Source organism: Daphnia pulicaria, chromosome 6 (genome assembly GCF_021234035.1).
Source record: "Daphnia pulicaria isolate SC F1-1A chromosome 6, SC_F0-13Bv2, whole genome shotgun sequence".
Lineage (NCBI taxonomy): Eukaryota > Metazoa > Arthropoda > Branchiopoda > Diplostraca > Daphniidae > Daphnia > Daphnia pulicaria.
The window spans coordinates 4,385,641-4,404,996 of record NC_060918.1 but is presented as its reverse complement, the minus strand read 5'-3'; the positions used below and the strand labels follow the sequence as shown (position 1 = coordinate 4,404,996).

At 42.2% G+C, this 19,356-nt stretch overlaps 2 protein-coding genes across 8 annotated transcripts; one reads left to right on the top strand and one right to left on the bottom strand.

The window, feature by feature from the left end:
• Positions 1-2,169: 2,169 nt before the first annotated feature.
• LOC124342390 (integrator complex subunit 6-like) lies at positions 2,170-6,111 on the bottom strand. Of its 5 annotated transcripts, none has more exons than XM_046795368.1 (12): positions 5,833-6,111; positions 5,394-5,471; positions 5,030-5,269; positions 4,617-4,929; positions 4,374-4,555; positions 4,147-4,299; positions 3,812-4,042; positions 3,500-3,749; positions 3,240-3,434; positions 3,036-3,172; positions 2,438-2,864; positions 2,170-2,278 (listed from the first exon to the last, which is right to left on the bottom strand). In XM_046795368.1, the coding sequence occupies exons 1-12, from the start codon at positions 5,950-5,952 to the stop codon at positions 2,217-2,219; spliced, it is 2,388 nt and encodes a 795-aa protein (XP_046651324.1). In that variant the 5' UTR covers positions 5,953-6,111; the 3' UTR covers positions 2,170-2,216. The 5 variants fall into 5 exon arrangements, with proteins under 5 accessions (XP_046651324.1, XP_046651325.1, XP_046651322.1 ...); XM_046795369.1 differs by having other exon boundaries at positions 2,441-2,864; XM_046795366.1 differs by having other exon boundaries at positions 2,170-2,864.
• A 1,012-nt stretch (positions 6,112-7,123) lies between these two features.
• On the top strand, positions 7,124-18,776 carry LOC124342408 (prostaglandin E2 receptor EP1 subtype-like). 3 transcript variants are annotated; one of them, XM_046795396.1, is made up of 8 exons: positions 7,124-7,699; positions 10,027-11,200; positions 12,308-12,628; positions 14,395-14,528; positions 14,693-14,751; positions 14,917-15,335; positions 17,812-18,064; positions 18,372-18,776. In XM_046795396.1, the coding sequence occupies exons 2-8, from the start codon at positions 10,970-10,972 to the stop codon at positions 18,515-18,517; spliced, it is 1,563 nt and encodes a 520-aa protein (XP_046651352.1). In that variant the 5' UTR covers positions 7,124-7,699; positions 10,027-10,969; the 3' UTR covers positions 18,518-18,776. The 3 variants fall into 3 exon arrangements, with proteins under 3 accessions (XP_046651352.1, XP_046651351.1, XP_046651353.1); XM_046795395.1 differs by having other exon boundaries at positions 10,022-11,200; XM_046795397.1 differs by lacking the exon at positions 10,027-11,200.
• Positions 18,777-19,356: the final 580 nt, after the last annotated feature.

The following is a 19,356-nucleotide window of genomic DNA, read 5'->3' as shown; positions in this document are numbered from 1 at the left end:
GCTAACGTAACGGAAACATAAGAATTTGGTGCGTTAATGATTTTCCAAGGCAACGTGGATTCGTGTTTTTCGTAAGTGATTTGGACTTTTACTTTTCCCGTCGTTCGAGATTACTTCAAAATTAAACCCATAATTTATCCTAACTTAACCTTTTAACGATTTTCACGGCTTTGCCGTGCTGATACCGAATGTGATTTTCACGGCTCCGCCGTGCTGATCGCCAATTTGAATTTCACGGCTATGCCGTGATGATCCCGAATAAGAATTTCACGGCTTCGCCGTGATGATCCTAAATTTGCTGTTCACGGCTTCGCCTTGATTGTTGTTCGGGAGCTACTACACTTGGTAACCTAACCTAACCTTACCTAACCTTACCTAACCTAACCTTACCTAACTTTACCTAACCTTACCTAACCTAACCAAAGCTAGTGGCAGTTATTTGTTTTTATTTATGGAGTGGTCGATGTTGCAACTTATGGCGCGGGCTTATTATTTAGCGGTGGCATTTATTATTTCATGAACATATTCCTCTTAGTTTTCACCGTTAAGTTCATTTTTTACAAATGTCGTTTTCACTTCACAGCAGTCGTAAATTAAAAAAATTAACAATTTTCGTGCTTGCTTCGCCATTTTTTATATATTTTTCTCCTCTGTTGACATCTTTCCCATCAATCTCATTGTTGCCTTGTTAGTTTTCTTCTTGCTAGACCTTTTTCGTTTTTTGGTCACTTTTTTCATTTGTTCATTTTTAATTTGCGAAGATTTTTTATTTGCAATTGATTTGATTGATGTTTTATTTTGATTCAGAGTGATTTAAATTTTTTCCCCCTGTTGACATCTTGCCAGTCAAACTCATTGTCGCCTTGTTGCCAGTTATCTTTCTTCTTGCTAGACTATTTTCGTTTTTTGATCACTTTTTTTCTTTTATTCGTTTTAAGTTGTAAAGACTTTTTTATTTGCAATTTGTTTGAATTGCGTGATATCTTGATTAGCCTGTTCATTTCTTGTCCGTAGGTTATTTATTACCCAATATTCGTTGCCTGCCCGTCGATTCGTCGCCTGATATTCTGTCTGCCCCTCGCTTAATATTAGTGTTAGAGCTATTCGTCTTTTCCCCAAAATTTTGGTCTGTTTTAGTCGCGGATGCGTAATCAAACAGTTTTATTTAAGACGGGTTTTATTTTATTTTGATTACTTACCCGTCACTCACGTTTTTCCGAGTTGCAATTGATTTAATTGCATTGTGTTTGACCATCAAATTCGTTTTCTTCTGTCTTTTTTTTCTTATACGTTAATTCTCGGGGTTTTATTATTAATTTTAAGACTGGTATTGCTGTCTTTTGATTTGTTACCGGTCACTAACGTTTTTCCTAGTAGCAATTGAGTCAATTTCATTGTGTTAGACCGTGAATCAAATTTTCGTTTTCTTCTGTCTTTTATTTTTATTATCAGTTAATTCTAGGGTTTTTAATATTAATTATACAAAATTTTTCGCGAAATAATAGATATAGTAACCGTAGTGTTAGACCCCGATAAAGAAGACCCGCATAATTATATTTAAGCGATTTTCTTTCTCCTTGAAACGTGCCTATTCTCCCTTTAAATTCTAAGTTCCATAAAAACTTTGAATTAATTACTGATCTCAAAAGTTTTCTTTGTCAGAAGTAGCAATTTCATTTTAAAAATTTTCTGCCACCCTTTATATACTTTGCCGTAGCTCCAACCGTGGTGAGTGAAATTCACATACTGCCGTCTCGTTATTTATATGTTATTAAGCCGATTTAAGTCTTTATTATTTCGTGAACACATTTCCCTTAGTGTTAAATATGAAGTTCATTTTTTACAAACTTCATTTTCGCTTAACAACTATCGTAAGTAAAAAAAAACGAACGAATTTCCGTGTTCCTTTCGCCACATTTTCTCCCCTAGCTCGATCCCCCCTTCAGCGACTCAGCCTCCCCTGCTGCAACTCGAGGATTTTCCCCTGAGGGCAAAGAACCCAAAACAGGTAGAAACTCTAGGAGCCAATCACCGCGTGAGCACAAGTTTTTTTGCTCCGCCCAAGAGGCTTATTCTTTTATAGTATAGGATTTGGCCAATTTTTCAAGGTTTCACCGTTACATGTACATACAAGGGTTTTTTTAATCCGAGAACAGAATGAATTTTTTAGTCAGTTGATCTGAAAATTGCATTAGCCTCGATTCATCTCATCACATTTAGTTCTTGAAGTTGATCGATTGGTTGACACTGACTGACGCCCCAACGTGAGAAAGAAATACTGAAAACAAAAAAAAAATCGTGACTTGTCTGCTAGTTTAAGGAATCGATTCGAAAACATTTCTTTATCGAGTCTTTAGTGGTTTCGATTTTTGAATAAGCCTCAATATTGTACCATTTTCAGTCAGAGTTTGAAGTGGAGAAGGCATAACTATATTACCACCTGGAGGATCTTCCGTAAGCGTACACTTTGAAGTCCCATTTAGAAGAGATGTCTCAGCCGGTGGATCAATACTATAATCAGCTATGACTAATAGTGAATCAGATTCATCTTCGCTGTCTACACGCCCAACAGTTGGCGAAGAGAACATAGGAGAATTAACATTAGGCAAAGGACTATCAGGTCTGATTTCCATGTCTCCAAGCAACATTGGAATAGGAGAAGGTTGCGGTGAAGGAGACGCCAAAGACAACGGTAAGAACGGTCGTTGAAAAAAAAAATCGCGAGGCAACGGACCAGCTTTCCGTTTGGACGGCCTAACAGGAATTGGATTAGGAGATTCAGAAGGACGCTTGGCTCCATGTCCACCACTTTGTGAAGAACTGCCACCAACTAGGTCAATATCAGCTGCATCCACCATCATCTGCTAAACAATAAAATAAAAAATCAACAAAACTATGAAATGATCACCTAAACATAAAATGCATTAACATATTTAACAAGAATTATTGCTAGTGGCACAAATAAACCGAGAGCGAACCGCAACTAAATCACCAAATTAACGATAATTGCTATGACTAATAAATTTCACACAAACCTTGTCAATTTTGAAAGAATTTTCAAACATATGTTGTCTAACCGGTGTCGATTCGATCTCTCTCAAAGGAGGGGCTATTCGCTTCAAATATTCCCGACCATTTCCGATTTGCCCAACAGGCATACTGTGTACATCATCTATAGGAAATTTAAACAAACACACATTTCATCGCGAGAAACAACAAATTAATTAAGAAATAACAACCTTCGTCTTGCAATTTTGTGAGTGCTGGAGAAGATTGCAAAAAGTTCGCCCTCATTCTGGCAACTTGATCCAGAAGCGTGGACCGAGGAATATCAAAAGGATTAAGAAAATTTTGAGCTCGCATTTCTCGTTCTTTCAAAGCTAAAGCAAAACCAGGAAATTCATTCATCTGCTCACGTGAATTGAGACATTTTTCTGCGATAGAGATAACAAAATTAATACAAAAAAAATTTAAATACTATAAATATACTCGACCTTACCAATAAGGTTGAGATTGGTAATGAAGTCTTTACAAAACGCAGATCTTGGAATGACTTCAATAGAATCAAGAACGACCTGCCGAGTTCTTCCAACTTCGGAACAAACTCTGTCGAATTCAACCTTGGCCTGATGTTTCAGCCTTTTCAGATAATTAACTATGCTATAACTCAGGTAATTGTCCAATGACTCAGGAATCAATGTAGAGGCTAAATTAGTGGCACCCATCCTGGTCAAAGCACGCCGCAGTGGCTGTGAGATGAGAAAATAAAACATGAAATAGAATTAAATAAGGCATTTTTTTTAAATCTTACTGTGGCATAATAAGGTGGCATAGTTCGCAGGTAGTTTGCGAAATGACCTCGCCATTCAGCTGTTGGTTTCAAACGGTGCACTCGGAAAAGTTCGTCCAAAAGTGGGAGTAATGCAGGATAGTTATAAGGCATCACAATAAGATTGACTGATTGAAGATTTCTGCTTGCTTTAAGATATCCAAATGGATGCTGGCCAGACTCAGAACTCCTGTAGCTGTTGGGAACAAATACCTAAGTAATGGAAAAGAGAGAGAGAAGTTTTGTTCGTTAAGATACGTATTTAACATCGTTGTACGTGTGCACTTGTTAACCAAGTCAAAGTCTAAGAGTCACACCTGCCAACACGTAGACGCCTGCTTTCTTGACAGAATGTATTGAGTTAATGGACAAGGTTCCACTTCATATTTATCGAACGGAAGATTTTCTATTATCATGGGATTTTGATTAGTGCATGTATACTGGATAACGGGATGAGCAGTTCGAGGAGCCTGTCGTACAGTTTAAATATGAAAAATAATTAAATTAAAAACTGGAACTAAAATTTACATATATGTTTACAAACCAATGAGCGAGTATTCACGTCTGGCCAAAATGCCTCGGGAATAGGCCAAAATCCAACAGCATAACCTTTAGCTGAACGTGGAACATGTATCATTCTTCTGCCAACCTGCCAGGATGATTCTGCAAACACAGCTTTACTATCGTCATCAAGCAAAACTTCACCACTTGAACAATCATCTTTTCCTGTAGATAACAAAACTTTAAACAAACTGTTTGGGAAAAAAAAATTACAAAAAGACTAAACCTTCTGTTAAAAGTGGAGGATCGGGTCCAATTTTTTCGAAATACATAACTACGCCACTTTGAATCTTTTGAACCAAGCTATCAACACATTGCATCAGCGTACGGTGCGAGGTTATGGCATACGAACGTCCTCCTGTCGCTTCACAAATTGCATCAATAGGAGAGCCATCCCTAGGCACAAATCCCATAGGATCTCTTTCAAGAGGAGGAGTTCCAGTAAGTCTTAATACTAAGCCAAACAGCCGCTGGTCCCAACGAAACGGCTCACGTGTCAATTCAGCACCAGGAATGTTGTTGTTCATTGGCAAATTCAACTATGAAAGACATAATAAATACAATAGTTTAAATTATCACAGAGGCCTAAAGCTTTAATACTAGAATTAGATGTAAATAGACAGAAAAACTATTGCAAACCTCTTCATGGATTCCCCCATTGTAGGCTAGCTTCCCACCATCAGTTATTGCTACTATAACAGCAGGCTGTAGAAAAAAAGGATGCCTTCCTTGACCATACATGTCAATGCCTGTTTCCATTCGTTTGACGTTTAAAAGGTCAAATGCACTTTTTAGTGCAACCTCCAGTGTTGATAGTCCAGTTGCTTGAAGATTCTTCAATTCATTTGACAATGTTTCCAAATTTTCCTTCCAGCCAGCCTGAGTAAAAAATTGCAGATATTTGTATGTACAAACAAATGAAAATTACATTTAAAAAACACTAAATTCTGTTGAGCAATAATCAACTAATTTTTTTAAAGGATAAACTTGAAAATGTATTTACCTTAATATTGAAAGGAGGTTCTTCAAAAGTGAGGAGCATGTACCTATCGCCATGACTTTCTGGAGACCTTTGCCTGATCTTTGAGGACAAAACATAGTTTAGTAAACTTCCAGTTTAAGAATAAATGACTTAAAGTATTTCACTTCATAACATCAACAAACTACCATGGATAAATTAAGTACTATTAACACTTCTACATTGCTGCATATGTGGACATTCAGTAAAAGCATTGGGATGAATGATAAAACATTTAGTATTGCAACTTATGCACGATATGTGATTTAATAATAATTGGTTTCCATTTTGATTGGAACTGTTTTCCATTTGTCCCATTCCGGAAACTGTAAGTAGCTAAAATTAGCCCAAAAATGTTGGCCAAAACTTTTCACACCCATCAACTCTTAAAACTAATGATAAAATCATCAAGCACAGTATTTACTTTTACGAAAGTCTCAACAGCATTCTTTGCCACGTACAGCAATGAATGACGCTGCCCTCCTAGATAGGCACGTTGATTCATAGAAGCCGATGTATCAACAATGAAGACGATTACTCTCATTTTAAAGCTTTTGAATTAACGGAGACGAATAAGTAATTTCTGCTGAAATCTTCCGTTCGAATTTAGTGGCTTTAATTCCATGAAGCAATATCAAATATATCAGACTTTATTCAAAGAGCTAAGCAAACACAACCAACAGACACCGATCCGACTTCCGAGTCCAACTGATGACTGATCCATGCTTGATCCATGCTCGATAAACCGTTGTTTTTGTCATCATTCATCAAGTACAGGTGTACTTCATGGTTTTTGTGTTCGAGTTGGTGCCACCTAGCGGTGAAGAGAAGCACCATCTGCTTCGAGTCATTCATCAACTAGTGAGTGGAGCTTTCAAAATCAAAGGCGACTCGGTCGAGTCTATATGAGGCAGAACAGGAAACCGAGGTGTTACAAATAATTAATGGTCATGGCGTGTTAAAAAGAAACTCGAGCGGGGCGACGGAAAAAAAATTGGAAACGTCAAACGTGTCCACGAAATCCGATCCAATCGAACTGGCATGACACCCCCGTTTTTCCTCGGTTTTGCAAGGTGAGAATCGAATCAATCTCGCGTAATCTCGTTGAGACTGATGGATGGCAACGGGTCGGGACTCTCTGCTGCGCAATGTCGACAGATCTTTTCCAATGCCCGTCGATCCGGAAAAAAAGACACAGCACATACAAAATGTTTTGGTATTTTTCTGACTTGAGAAACAACCAACTTGAAAATGTCCTAATTCGGTCAAAACAGGGCGGAGGTGGCCCTTTTTTTTCTGCTAGAAATTTTTGGCGTCTTACACATTACGACAGCGGGAGATAAAACATTCGTCAATCGCTCTGGTCAGAAATTGTAACGCTGCTTTTCCGCCCAGCAGCCAATATAATGTGTCTCGTTAGGAAAGAGAAACCAGACTTCATATCAATCGAAAAGCTTCTTCGTTCTATATTACAAACTTTTTTCCACATCGTTGGAGCCGGGCAGCAGCTCGTCAATTTCATTCAATTCGGGAGTCATTGGGATTTGCGTTCACACGGGACACACACACAAGATCGCAGGAGGCGGTTTGGTTTCTTTTCCTTTCCCTGAGATGGGTGGGCGCCGGGGAGGTGGTGCTTCAGCCGGCCGATGCACCGTCGTCGCTGGTTGTTGCTGGCTGGCTGCTGGCTGGCTGTGTACAGTCACAACGGGAGTGAGAGAGCGTGAGCAGCAGCGTGTGTAGTATATAGCGGGAGATTTCCACCCAGTTGTGCTTCAGTTGGCTGTTCTCTGTTTTTCGTGCTACTCCCATCTATACGCTGGCCGGCCCTCCGTTTCGCTATATAAGTTCCCCATCCCCCTCTTTTTTGTGTGTTGGGGGTCCGGGCAGTCGTCCAGTTTGTGCCAGAACAAATAAAATCACCGACGCGAGAGAGTCTCTTCATTCGTATATATAACTGCCGCTTGATATTAGCGTCGGACTACATCACCCAAAGTTCTACTCTCGTTTAAAACAAAAACTAAAATAGCTAAAAGTTTCTGCGCTTTGATTTCCTTAGTATTCCCGTGCGGACGAGTGGCCCGTCGTCGCGAGGTGGTGGGGGACATTTTCTGTGCGTGAATTCTTTTCTTGTTTGGTTATTTCGTTATTTCCGCCCCCGATTGTTATAACATTTGGTTTGTTCGTGGCGAGAATTGAGAAAGTCCCAAACAGCTCACTGGAGAAGGGGCGGCGGGCAGGTCCGGCCCCAAAACAAATGGCCAGTTGAGGTGCTGCTGCATTGCCGAGAGGTGAGTCGCGCAGCATTTATTTTGTTGTTGTTGTTGTTGTGTGCGTCGCCACTTTTTATCGCTCATTATTCGGGGCGGAGTATATTTATACACTTTGACGGGCAGTCGGGTGTAAAAGAGATTGGATGATGGGCCAGACGAACTTGCTACTTGCACAAATAGTATACATAGAAGAGAGATGAAGGGGGGATGTTGTCATTGTGTTCGATTGGCGTCAATTCGCTTCTCTGCGTACGTAAGCGAAGACCGTCAAAGTCAATAAAGAACATAATGACTTTTTTCGTTCTTTCTTTTATGACCGCGGATGATCGCTTCGAGTGTGTTTTTTTATTCCGTCGCACACACGCCGGATCCGCTTTTTATTTCACACTCGATAACATTTTCAATTTGAAATGACTTTATTTTTTTTTATTATTATTTTCCCATTACCGTGTTCTTTTTTATTACGACGCGGATGGCCGATTTGATATAGAAAAATAAGACTCGGGGAGTTTCAGTCACTTCATTATATAATAGCGCAGCAGTAATCCCAGCTGGGAGAGGATATAATAGCTAGACGGCCATTTCATTTGAAAAGTTGTTGTCGCTGCTGGGAGTTGAGAGATGGACTGCGTGGTAAGAGGAATAACAGAGCGCCGGATTAGAAGCGAACACGATTTTCAAAAAGCCCAACGTAAATTTTGCTGTGCGACGGCCTGTTGTATTATAAGAAGAGGAGTGCCTTTTGTGAAGTAGCCCAGGAAAAAGACGACGACGACGAAGACGATGCGATACGGTTGACACAAGATGGACAGATCCATCATGGCGAATCCATTCAGCATTGTCAACACGACATGGCGTATCTCGTATGCGAGAACACGATTCCCCCCGGCTCTCCTTTTTCGAGCGTGGCCCATTTGAGTCAAAGAAACACAAGGATGACTATTGTCCTCCCATTTATTTCCTCAACTCTCGTCTCTCCGTCCACGTATATTTAGCCGTGTTCAGAGATAGATTCATATATAAAAGGGCGTACTCGGCAGGAGCAGCACCCAAATTGGCTACGACATTGGCCTATACACGCCGCGTTGTTGCTGTTCCTAGAAATCAAATCCAAATCATTTGTAGCATTGAATTCGGCGTAGTTGATTTGACCTGTCGGCCAACATAGAGTACAGCCATCCATTACACTCTACCAGTTGGGCCAAAAGTGACTAATAAGTCACACACATTTAAAACTCTTTTGCTTCTGGAATTTCCAAATAGAAAATGAAATAAAAAGGAAGCGATATAATAATATAAACACACCGTCGAAAGAGTCTAAAAGACACAAAAAAAAGGAAAACGAATTTTATTTAATATAGACTTGCAGAGCTCTAAACTGCACTCACATTTTCTTCTTTTGAGAGTCGGAAACTTTTTTGGCTCGATGCTGCTGACTCTCTTCTTCTTCTTTTGTTTTTTCTTATTCTTTTTCCTCCGCTGGTTGCTGGTTCTGCTGGCTGGTGGTTCAAAGTCTTCCAGCCATCTAGTTTATAGCCATAAGAGGCTCATTGCATATCCTACTGTATATACTTTGAAGTTTGCAAGATTATGCCGAACGGCCAGCCAGGAGCTAGAGAGGGACGCGCGCGAGTGATGTGTCCTTCAACTTCTTACGGCTGATTCTATTTTCCTTTTTTTTATTTTCTTATTTCTTTCTCTTTCACTGGCGGACTCAAATTGAAGCTATAGTCCAAGTACGTTTTGTTTTTGTTTTTGTTTTCTTGCGCGCTTAGATAACGCAAACGAATCGTTTTCGCGGTGTTACTTACGCCGAGGACGGACGGCGGCGGCGCACAATGGTCCGGCACTAATTTTTTTTTCCTCCCCGTTTTGGCGTGGGCCATCTTCATGTGCTGCCGTTGGCTGGCCACGGGGAAAATGAAATGTCTTGTCTCTCAAAAAAAGAAAAAGAAAAATCCAAGACAAAAGCTGAGCGCCGGGTTTTATGCGTCGAATTCTCGCTAATAACTTCAAGTTAATCTACGCGATGATGATGACGCCATTTCGTTTCTCGTTATTACACCATCGAGAGACTTCTCTTTCATTCCCTTCGGTTGCCAGGTGTTTTTCTTTCTTTTTTCATTTCCAAAAAGAAAAGAAAAAGAAAAGAGATTCAAAACAGTTCATTTGTAAAATTAGACAAGCTGCATGGCCCGTCCGTCTGTCCGTCCTTCTGTGTGTGCTCAACTGTGCCGAGAGAATCCAGCAGCAAATTATGCATAACATTTATTATATGAAAAGAGAAAGAACGAAAAGAAAATAAAGGGACACTTTATCTACATTGTCTTCCTTATTTAGTATAGGATGTGTGCGGGGGATGTTGTTGGCGGAGAAGAAGCGGCCCGGCCAGCAGCAAGGAGGACACCAATCTAACGGCCAATGAAATGGACCCCGCCAATGTCCCGCGTCATCCCGTCGTTCCCGTCTAGGAGCTTCTCTTCGCTGTCGTTCCACTTGAAAAGAAAGAAAGAAAAAAGGAGCAGCCGCAGCAGCAGCAGTCATTTGGCAATCAACGACCTTTTTGTGATTTTTATTCGATATTATTATTATACCGGCGCGAAGTGTATAGAGAAAACGACGTCGACGCAACCCAGGCCCGGCCAATGTGAACACACCGTCCATTTCCTATAGACTGAGAGACTCTCGCACACACAAAATCCTATCCTTTTCATCAGCGGGGGGAATATCTATCCATCTCTATCTATAAATATCTATTCCTTTTCTCATACATATCGACGCCGTCCTCGAAACGTGAAACGACGCCGAATGAAATAAAAAAGAAGAAGAAGAAGAAAAAAAAACGCACGTTCGTGAAACCTGAGTGAGCACCCATACCGTGTGTGCCTATAACATAACCCGACCGACACTGTGCTGTGCAATATCGACACTGCTGGATGCTAATGTGATGGCATAGCCTCCCTTCAAAAGTGCATAGCGCCATATTATATCCCAGCTGCAGCTTTTTTGATAGTTATTTCCTTCTTTTTCTTTTTCATTTTAAATTTCCTGCCGTGTGTGGGAAGATCCCGCGTGGCGTGGAGAGTGGGCGGAGTGTGTGACAGTTGATGGACGACACCTTATTCCATTCCTGCAAACGGTGGGAAAATAAAAGAAGAAGAAGAAGAACATTAGAAACATACATACCTCTTTTAGATCGAATAGAAGGGCGAAAAAAGAAAGAAAAAAATAGCGCAAAAAAATCTCTGTTTGGAATTGGAGCCAAAAGTGTCACTAAATAGGATCACCATGGAGACGGCGCTGAGGGATCTGCTTGAGCAGCAGCAGCAGAATCAGCAGCCGCCGGAGCGCGTGGTGACCGAGGCCGCCGTTGACTTTCTATCGATCGCCTCATCGGCGTTTGTGATTTCCCGCAACGAGACGGGCGGCATTGGAGGAGGCAACACGAGCAGCCTCCTGCTGGCCAACAGCATCGTCGCCAACGTCAGTGGCGTCCGCCACTTGAATCCGTCCGTGCAGGTACGTCCATCATGCCGGGAGTAGAAATTAATTGGGCAACGCCGTACTACGTATATAGGATCATCGTTGTCACATAAAACTTGATTTACCATCCACCTTTCTGGGGCTGCATGCTGCTGGCCAGTTGCGTATTGCGCTCGTTTCTTTTCTATCTGGAGAAAACGGACTGGCACTCTTATTGTTTTTTCTGTTCCATCCCTTTGGCCATATCCCCACCACCTTATCGGCAGCTATAAATTAGTGGCTGGGTGGTCGAGCGGCGCTTGTCCGCGTTACCTCCGTCCGTCGGGTTGGCCATTCTGTCACCAGCAAAAGAAGCAACTCGTTCGTCTTTTTCTTTTCTCTTTTCTTTTTTTTATTTTCGGGTTGTTGTTGTTGTGATATATGATTATCACGGGCAGAGAAACAACGGGACCGGGTATTACTACACTATATACGTAGAGCACTTTCAGTTGTTTTTCTCACTCCATCTGCGATGTATATAGTATAGTAGTACTTGATTTCTTGTTGGGCTTCATTTCCGTGACGGAAAACGCCAAGACTGATTGGTCGAATCCTCCGGGGGGGGGGGGGGGGGGTAACATTGCTGGGGCTGGTGGGAGGAGGAGGGTTTTATATGCGTTGGACTAAGAAACAATGACTATGGTGTCTGTGTTGCCTTGTATAACATTAGATATATCGTGCCAGCAGCAGCAGCAGCAGGGGTAGAAGGATTTTGGGAAATAGTTGTGTGCTGCCGGTGTTCTTATTTTCTAGACGAAACGTCATCCATCATGTCTATTAGACGTCATGGGAGCTGCATAGGAGAGACGTACTATATCTTGTAGGGACGCCTTCTAGGCTACTACTAGTACTACACTAGCCTACTAGCCCAACGAAAGAGTTATTGGATTTGGAATGACAATAGACTGTTGACTAACGCTGTCACGCCCCATATAATAAAATGTGGCTGCTGGGCGGAATATCATATCTCTATTGGGCAAAAATGTATTCAAAATAGATGCGGGCGGGAAAAAGAAAGAATTTAAATTTCCAATTGACTAAAAATGTCTTTGTTTCTTTTTCCTTTTAAAAAAATATTTGAATTGTTGTTGTTGTTGTGCGAAGGCGTTGTTGACGGTGTTTTACTTGCTGGGCATCTCCGGCAACATAGCGGCGCTGATCATGTTGGGACGGAACGAGACGGCGCGCAACAAGCGACAGACGCTGATGCTCAAGTGTCTGGCGTGGAACGACCTGCTGGCCGTGACGGGCAGCTCCATCCAGATGCACTTGCAGATCTACATGCCCAGCCGATGGGTCCTCACGCCCTACTTCTGCGGCGTCCGCGTCTTCTGGCGCGCCTTCGGACTCGGATCCGGGGCCGTGGCGCTGGCCATGGCCGTCGAGCGATGGTTCGCTCTCACCAAACCTTTCGTCTATCAAACGGTAATCGTATAGCGATAGCACCTACAACAACAACCTATACCAAAGCAAAGAGGCAGCGAGCCAAGCCGATTCCGTTTGTCTTATACGAGATTTTGACTATACGTCCAAGTCTTAAGAGTCAGCCGGCCAAGCGGCTGATATGGCCACCCACTAAAAACAGAACAGCCGTTTCAATTGGACAGAGCGCCGAATAGATTATTGTATAGACGAATATTCTTCTTCTTCGAGATTATCGAGACAAGTCCGGCTAGGAATGCGCCAGCAACAACTTGAACTAGTCTCTCATCCACATCAGTAGAGAATATACCGGCCAGGGTCAAAACCCATCGGCGGCCCGCCTTGTCGGACGTAATACAGAACACACAACTGCCCCTGTTAGCTTTTGTTTTTCTTTTTTACCCACCGGGATATTCAGTCGCAAAACCATATTTAGGCCTGGCCGGGACCCCCATAATAGGTCCGTGTTTTCGTCCTGTTTTACAAACTGTGTGTGGGTCTTATCCGGTTCGATATGAATACCCGCTACACGCACGAGCGTAGTTTTTCTTTAAAAAGAAAATCGAAAGTCTTTTCCATTCATCAAGGGAATTGGCCCGGCTCTTACTGGTCCTTTAACGTTCTCTAAAACCCACAGTCGTAGTAGTACATAGTAGATTAGAAGCTCAATCTAATGCACTCACCAAAGTGTGTAGTGCGTAGACTCGATCTTGAAAAAAGTTTCCTTTTTTGATTTGATAAGGGCCTTTTGAATTTATTTCTTTTCAAAAAAAGGAAAGAAAAGAAAACCGACAGCCAAAAGAAAGAAAAAGTCAAATTATTTATTCCGCCAGAGTCAACTTTTGGCTCAATGCCGTCCGCGTCTGTAAAACGTATCACCTACATTTATTTCTCTCGTTGCGCGCGGGTATATCGAAAATATAGTACTTGGGGATATTTCGTACGTCATTATCTTCCGGCGGGGAAAGATCATCCGAGATATCGATCCCCTCTCCTCTTTTCGGCATCAGCAGCCTTTTGGGGATGCATGCACCATTATGCAATCAGCATAATAATATCGCAGCAGTTGCCGGGCCGCGCAAAAAGAGAGAAGAAGAAGAAGGAAAAGTTCGCAAGGAGTATTTTATTTCAGAACATAGACACACACACAAGATGGAGAACTTTTTGAGCGCAGGAAACAATATAACATGTGGCGAGGGTCTTTGTCCAACTTCTTGGGTTGTCAATGAGTCGAGTTGGCCGAAAACATGGCCGAGTATCCATGCTGAACACACACACACAGAGAGTAGTGTGTGTGTCTAGTCAACATTGTTGTAAACAAGCAGTTTAGAAAAGTGTAGGACACGCGGAAATCGATTGGTATTCAATGCGGGCGCTGTGCACAGCTGGACGCTGCCTAATGGATATGCCGCCCGCTATATACATGTACAACTGACTGGCTGCGTTGCTCTATACAATGTCTAATCGCCAAACGATATGTTAAGCAGCTGGATATTTTATATTCACTTATATATACCAACAACAACAAAAAATATAATAATAGTAAAAAAAAGACTTTGATTCATTTTAAAAGAAAAAGTAAAGAACTCCTAAATTACAAGAATCAAAAGAGAAATACAATCTATTTTTTTGCCATTCTTTATTCTTGAGAAATTATATAATGTTGTCCCTTTTCACATTTCTTTTCTTTTCTTAAAAAAAATAAAATAACATAAAAAACGAAAACAAAAAACAAAAACAACAAAAAAACAAAACAAAAATATTTGCAGAAAGTGACATATCGCCGAATTCAGAGCTCAATCTTCGGATTGTGGATTCTGGTCACGATATTGTCCTGTTTGCCGTTTTTCGGTTTCGGTCTCTACTACGACACGTCCCAGGTCGGATACAAGCGCTGCTCCAGGTAAGACAAACTCCAAAAATAAAAATAAAAAAACACAAACCCATTTCCCAATCAGAAATAACACAAGAAAAACCGGACGAAATCAAAATAATAAAGTCGGCATTCAAATTTCCCGCCAATGATTAATCACCATTTCCATACATGTTTCATTTTTTCGATTGCAGGTACCGGTTTGGCACGACTCCCGACGATATTGCCTACGCCTACATTTGGTTCGGTTTCGGTGCGATTCTATTTCACCTTATACATTTAATTAGAAATCCAATTTCACCTTGAAATCGATTTTCTGTTTTTCTCAAGTTTAAATTATGTGCGTTGTTTCTTTTTTGTTTTATTTGAATTTTAAAAACTTTCGACTGACATTTGGCGCGGTCGTTGGAGCGATTAGGTCTGACCATGTGCGTGCTGATTGTTGCATGCAACTTGGGCGTGATCGAGGCCCTTTACCAGATGAACCGGCGGAGCGGAAACCGGCGGCTGACTCGCTACCCGGCCGAATTTTCGTCGTCGTCGGTGGCGGCGGCCGTGAGCCAGCAGCATCTGCCGCTGCGGGACAAGCAGAGCCGGCGGCTGTCCTTCTCGGCCAGGCGGAGCATCGAGCTGGACAACAACAGTTCCTTCTCCAACAGTTCGACCAGCCGCCACCACCTGAGCGTCAGACAGCGCGATTCGTCCGGCAGCTCGTCCGCCTCCCGGCGCCACCACCGCCACCACGACCCCAGCAACCAGACGCAGGAGGAAATCAAATTCGCCCGTCTCATGGCCGTCCTCTGCATCTTCTACGTCCTCTGCTGGATCCCGCAACTAGTAAGATCCCATTTCTTGCGCCTACACACACCAATATCGATTCCATTCCCATTTTCGGCTGCGGATCGTCGAATGTTCCAGACATTCAAATGGGACACATAAAAACATTTGTGAGCATCGTCACATGCAGAACCTATGCAGCGGCGATGAGCGGGCGGGAGTAATTTGAAGCTAAACGAATCAATTCAAAATCAAATAAAATGTTGAACGACAAGACCCACAGCAGCAGGCCTTGTCAATCTTGATCTTGAAAAGAAAAAAAAGAAATTTCCCAAATAGCTGCTCGCCCTTGTACATCAGTTTGCTGTTTAGATCAAAGCCTTTTAGTCGAATGTTACGTAAGGCGGGTGGGGTTGGGTGGAAATCGGGCGGTTTAATATGAAAAAAAAAGAGAGAAGAGTTTAACGAGGCCGAACAGCAGAGGACAAGACACTCCGTCGTCGTCGTTTGAGGGCCGCCCGCGACATGGCAAACAAATAAAAGGATCGTTCAGTAATTTATTACTCTTTTTTTTTCTCTTTCGGTCTTTCATTGCGAGTTGACAGGGCGCGCCCGGCATTTCTATACATATTCAAATCGGCTATTTAGTCGTCGAGTCGAATCTAAAAGGGAAATTGTATCAATTTGAGGCCAACTGTTGAGGGCCCGTGTCACCCAGATAGTAGAGGAGAGACCATGACCACCACCACCACTCTACCAGGATCCCGCGCCGAGTGCTCACAAGGTTGAAACCTTCAGGATAAAAGGGTATAGTGTTATATAGTATAGTACAGATAGTCGTTTGTGTGTTTTAATGTATGCGCACATCAATGACCTTTGGCTCTGCTGCTGCTGGTTTCTGCCCGGCTTTTTTTATTTGTCTCCCGCTCCGTGTGATCATCGCCATGAAATTGAAAGAGCTAGAGAGACTTTTTCTTCGTGCGCTGTGTGTTATCCAAGTGTGTCTCATTATTTATAGTCGAAAAAGTCAACGAGCGGGTCGCGTCTTTCTTTTCTTTTTTCTTGAAAGAAAAACTGAAAAAGAAATTTCGTTCCGCATCGGCTATTTGTCGCCGAGTGATATATTTAATTGATTTTCAATGTAACCATCGTGAAAGCTTCGCAGTCGTATCGGATGTCCGGCCCCGTCGTGATGGCAGCGAGCCGTCCGCTGAACCAGCAGCAATATATATAGGATACACATACAGTATACACTATAGTATACATTTTTATCTTTATAACATGTTATGTGTGTGCCGCGTGTCTGCCAGACTCTGCAGCTTATTTCGTTTTTGTTTAGGGGTTATTTGGTTTGGTTTGGTTTAAAGCGCGGGGAGTAGTTTAGTTATTTTGGGAGGTTTTTCTTCTTTTTTCCCCTCTAGAGCTTGTCTCCCGTGTGCCAGAGATTGCCGTATATCACTTCACCCGATGTCAAGCGCACTAAACTTCGCGATTGAATAACACAGTTGGCCCAAGGCGAGCGTGACAGTCATCTCTTACTTCCTTCTTTTTCTTTTTTTTTTCCTTTCACGAAATTCATTTTAATATTGTAAATGGCGGTGGGAGGGAGCTAAGCCACGCCATAATCGGAAGTCGGCCAACTAACCCATACAAGCCAACTGCTGCTGTTGGTTAACATCAGTTTGCGTTTGTTGACGTGGATGTTGGATGAAAGCGCTCGACAAAAGGATTACACGAGTCGAGGAGGTTCAAACTTCAATCAAGTTGCCATTGAAATTGCACACCGCGCGGTTTTTTCTTCTTCTTCCTCTCTTTCAAAAGGATCATAGAATAATTTAGCGACGTCATATAGAATGATGGCCAAAGACCCTCCCGTCCATAATTCCATTTATTTTTCTTTTCTATCGCCCGACCTGTCAAAATTTGTTTTTCGCAATTTTTGTTTTTGTTTTTTCTTCTCTTAAATGTTTCGCAAATACTTCGAGATAGTGGCGGCGGGCGTGCATATACGGTGCGTCTAATATACAATCGGAAAACAAGCATATAGCAATTTTTTGTTATTTTCCATTGGCGCGCACGCGGGAGTATAGCCGGCGATAGAAGCGCTTCGTGTGGCATTCAAATTGACGGCGATCGTTATTAGAGGCGGACAAGAATGGCCATGTTGCATGAGCATCTTCTCTGCCTAGACATTCGATACACACCGTATAGAGGGGAGAGTGTCGGTTTGGTCTGTTGTGTCTTGTAGGTACGGCGGCCGGCGTACAGAATAAATTCGGCTCACCAAAAACGTCCGATGCGCGCACACTAGAGTGTGATAAAGGGCCGTCTAATGCTATAAATCGACTGGCCACAACAAGCGAGCCCAACGTTTTTATATAATCAAAACCCAGTCTTCTTCTTTTTTATCTTCAAATTCAAATTCAATAAAGAAGAAGAACGAAACAAAAAAACAAAATTTCGAAATTTGTTGAACACGAAAACATTCTTTTCTTCTTTCTTTTTTTTTATCCTGGCGCGTGTGTAAATCAAATAGGTGGCTATTCCGGTGGGTTTGGCCAATCCGAGCAACCAGGAGCGGGTCTTCTTTCGAGTGGCCGACGTCTGCATCGCCCTCAACTTTGTGCTGGATCCTTTCATCTACGTCCTGTTGAGGGGCCAGTGCGGACGCAGCTGTTGCTGCCGGGCCTGCAGCTCGTCCCGCTGCTGCTGGCCGTGCCGCAAGATGAATCGCCAAGAAACGTCGTTTGCCTCCCAATTGGCCAAGGACGACGACGCCAAGTTGGCAGGTAAAAATCAGCCCGGCCTGCCCACCTATTATCTATCCCTGTAACTACTACTACTACCGGCCACTAGACCAGCACCATAGGCCATATATGAGGCCACTAATGCCCGTTTGGCCCATTTAAGGTCATGTAGCGATATGTATACCAGGGCGCGGACACAAACGCCAGCAACTTGTTATAAGCTTCTTCTTCTTTTCTCGTCTATTGTTTTTTTAATTTATGATGATTTCTTTTTCTCTTCTTTCTCCTCTTTCCCTCCTATATACCACCTTGCGTGTGTGTGTGTTGGGGATTTTTCTTCTTCTCTTAGTCGGCGACCTTGCCTTTGGAATGCAGACTCAAGAGACGACAGCCGTGCCGGATCGAGATTACGTTCCGCTCAAAACTCTGCTGGCCAACAGCGAGAATGGCCTCCTCATGCCCGCAGTCAATAACAGCAAAGAACACCCGGTCTGAAATCATCCGACGAAACCAACAACCGCAAAAAAACAAAACAAACCATCGTCTAGATATTATTATTATACATACCGTAATACATATATACAACAAACGATGTAATTGAGAAGCTACAATTAGCGGGTGCTTGTGTTGTGCGTGTGCGCGCGATCTGGCGTGTCTATATAACGACGGACTGCTGACGGATGAGACGACACAAACAAAAAATAATATGCGGATCAAAATGATGCCCGTTTTTTTTTGTATTTTGTTGTTATTTTTTAAACTGTACACTTTTTGTGTGTTGGGCTTTTTTCCCATCGCATTTTTGTTTTGTTTTTTTTGTTAACTCCTATTGGGTTTCTTGTTTATATTTCGCTGGAAGAAGAAAGAAAAAAATCCGTCTGTAAACAAATGGTCGCCAAAACTTATCCCCCAATCTGTTCTTTTTGGTACCTTTCTCTCCAACAATCCCCAAGTGTGTACGTAACGTGTTTCGTTTACTCGTGTGTGTTTGTACTATACTTTGCTGTAGTTTTTACGCCTCGAAAAAAAACCAAAAAAAAAAGAAAAGAAAAAAGGAAAAAAATAACGAACAATGTTCAACCCGAAAAAAGTCGTAAATAAATCCCTCCCCAACAAGCGTATACATCTATACATAACATACAATATGTACAAGTTGCATCTATACTATCTATCGTGAGAGTTTGAAAGGGAATAACGAACAACAGATGCAAAAAAAAAAGAACATGTCCGGTCGCAATTATTTGCCTAAATTATTGCACAACGCAGCAGCAGCATAAAAAGAAGGAACGTGTCTTTTCTATTTTCCGACGGATAAGTTATTTGACCGAGTCCGG

Bases quoted from the DNA above. Each gene is read 5' to 3' on its own strand.
- LOC124342390 (XM_046795366.1), bottom strand. From the start codon at position 5,952: ATGAGAGTAATCGTCTTCATTGTTGATACATCGGCTTCTATGAATCAA. The intron at 3,435-3,499 runs GTAAGGTCGAGT...TCTCTATCGCAG, and splicing joins TACCAATCTCAACCTTATTG to AAAAATGTCTCAATTCACGT. The intron at 2,865-3,035 runs GTTTGTGTGAAA...TTTATTGTTTAG, and splicing joins ATTCTTTCAAAATTGACAAG to CAGATGATGGTGGATGCAGC.
- LOC124342408 (XM_046795396.1), top strand. From the start codon at position 10,970: ATGGAGACGGCGCTGAGGGATCTGCTTGAGCAGCAGCAGCAGAATCAG. The intron at 12,629-14,394 runs GTAATCGTATAG...AAATATTTGCAG, and splicing joins AACCTTTCGTCTATCAAACG to AAAGTGACATATCGCCGAAT. The intron at 14,752-14,916 runs GTGCGATTCTAT...TGGAGCGATTAG, and splicing joins CTACATTTGGTTCGGTTTCG to GTCTGACCATGTGCGTGCTG.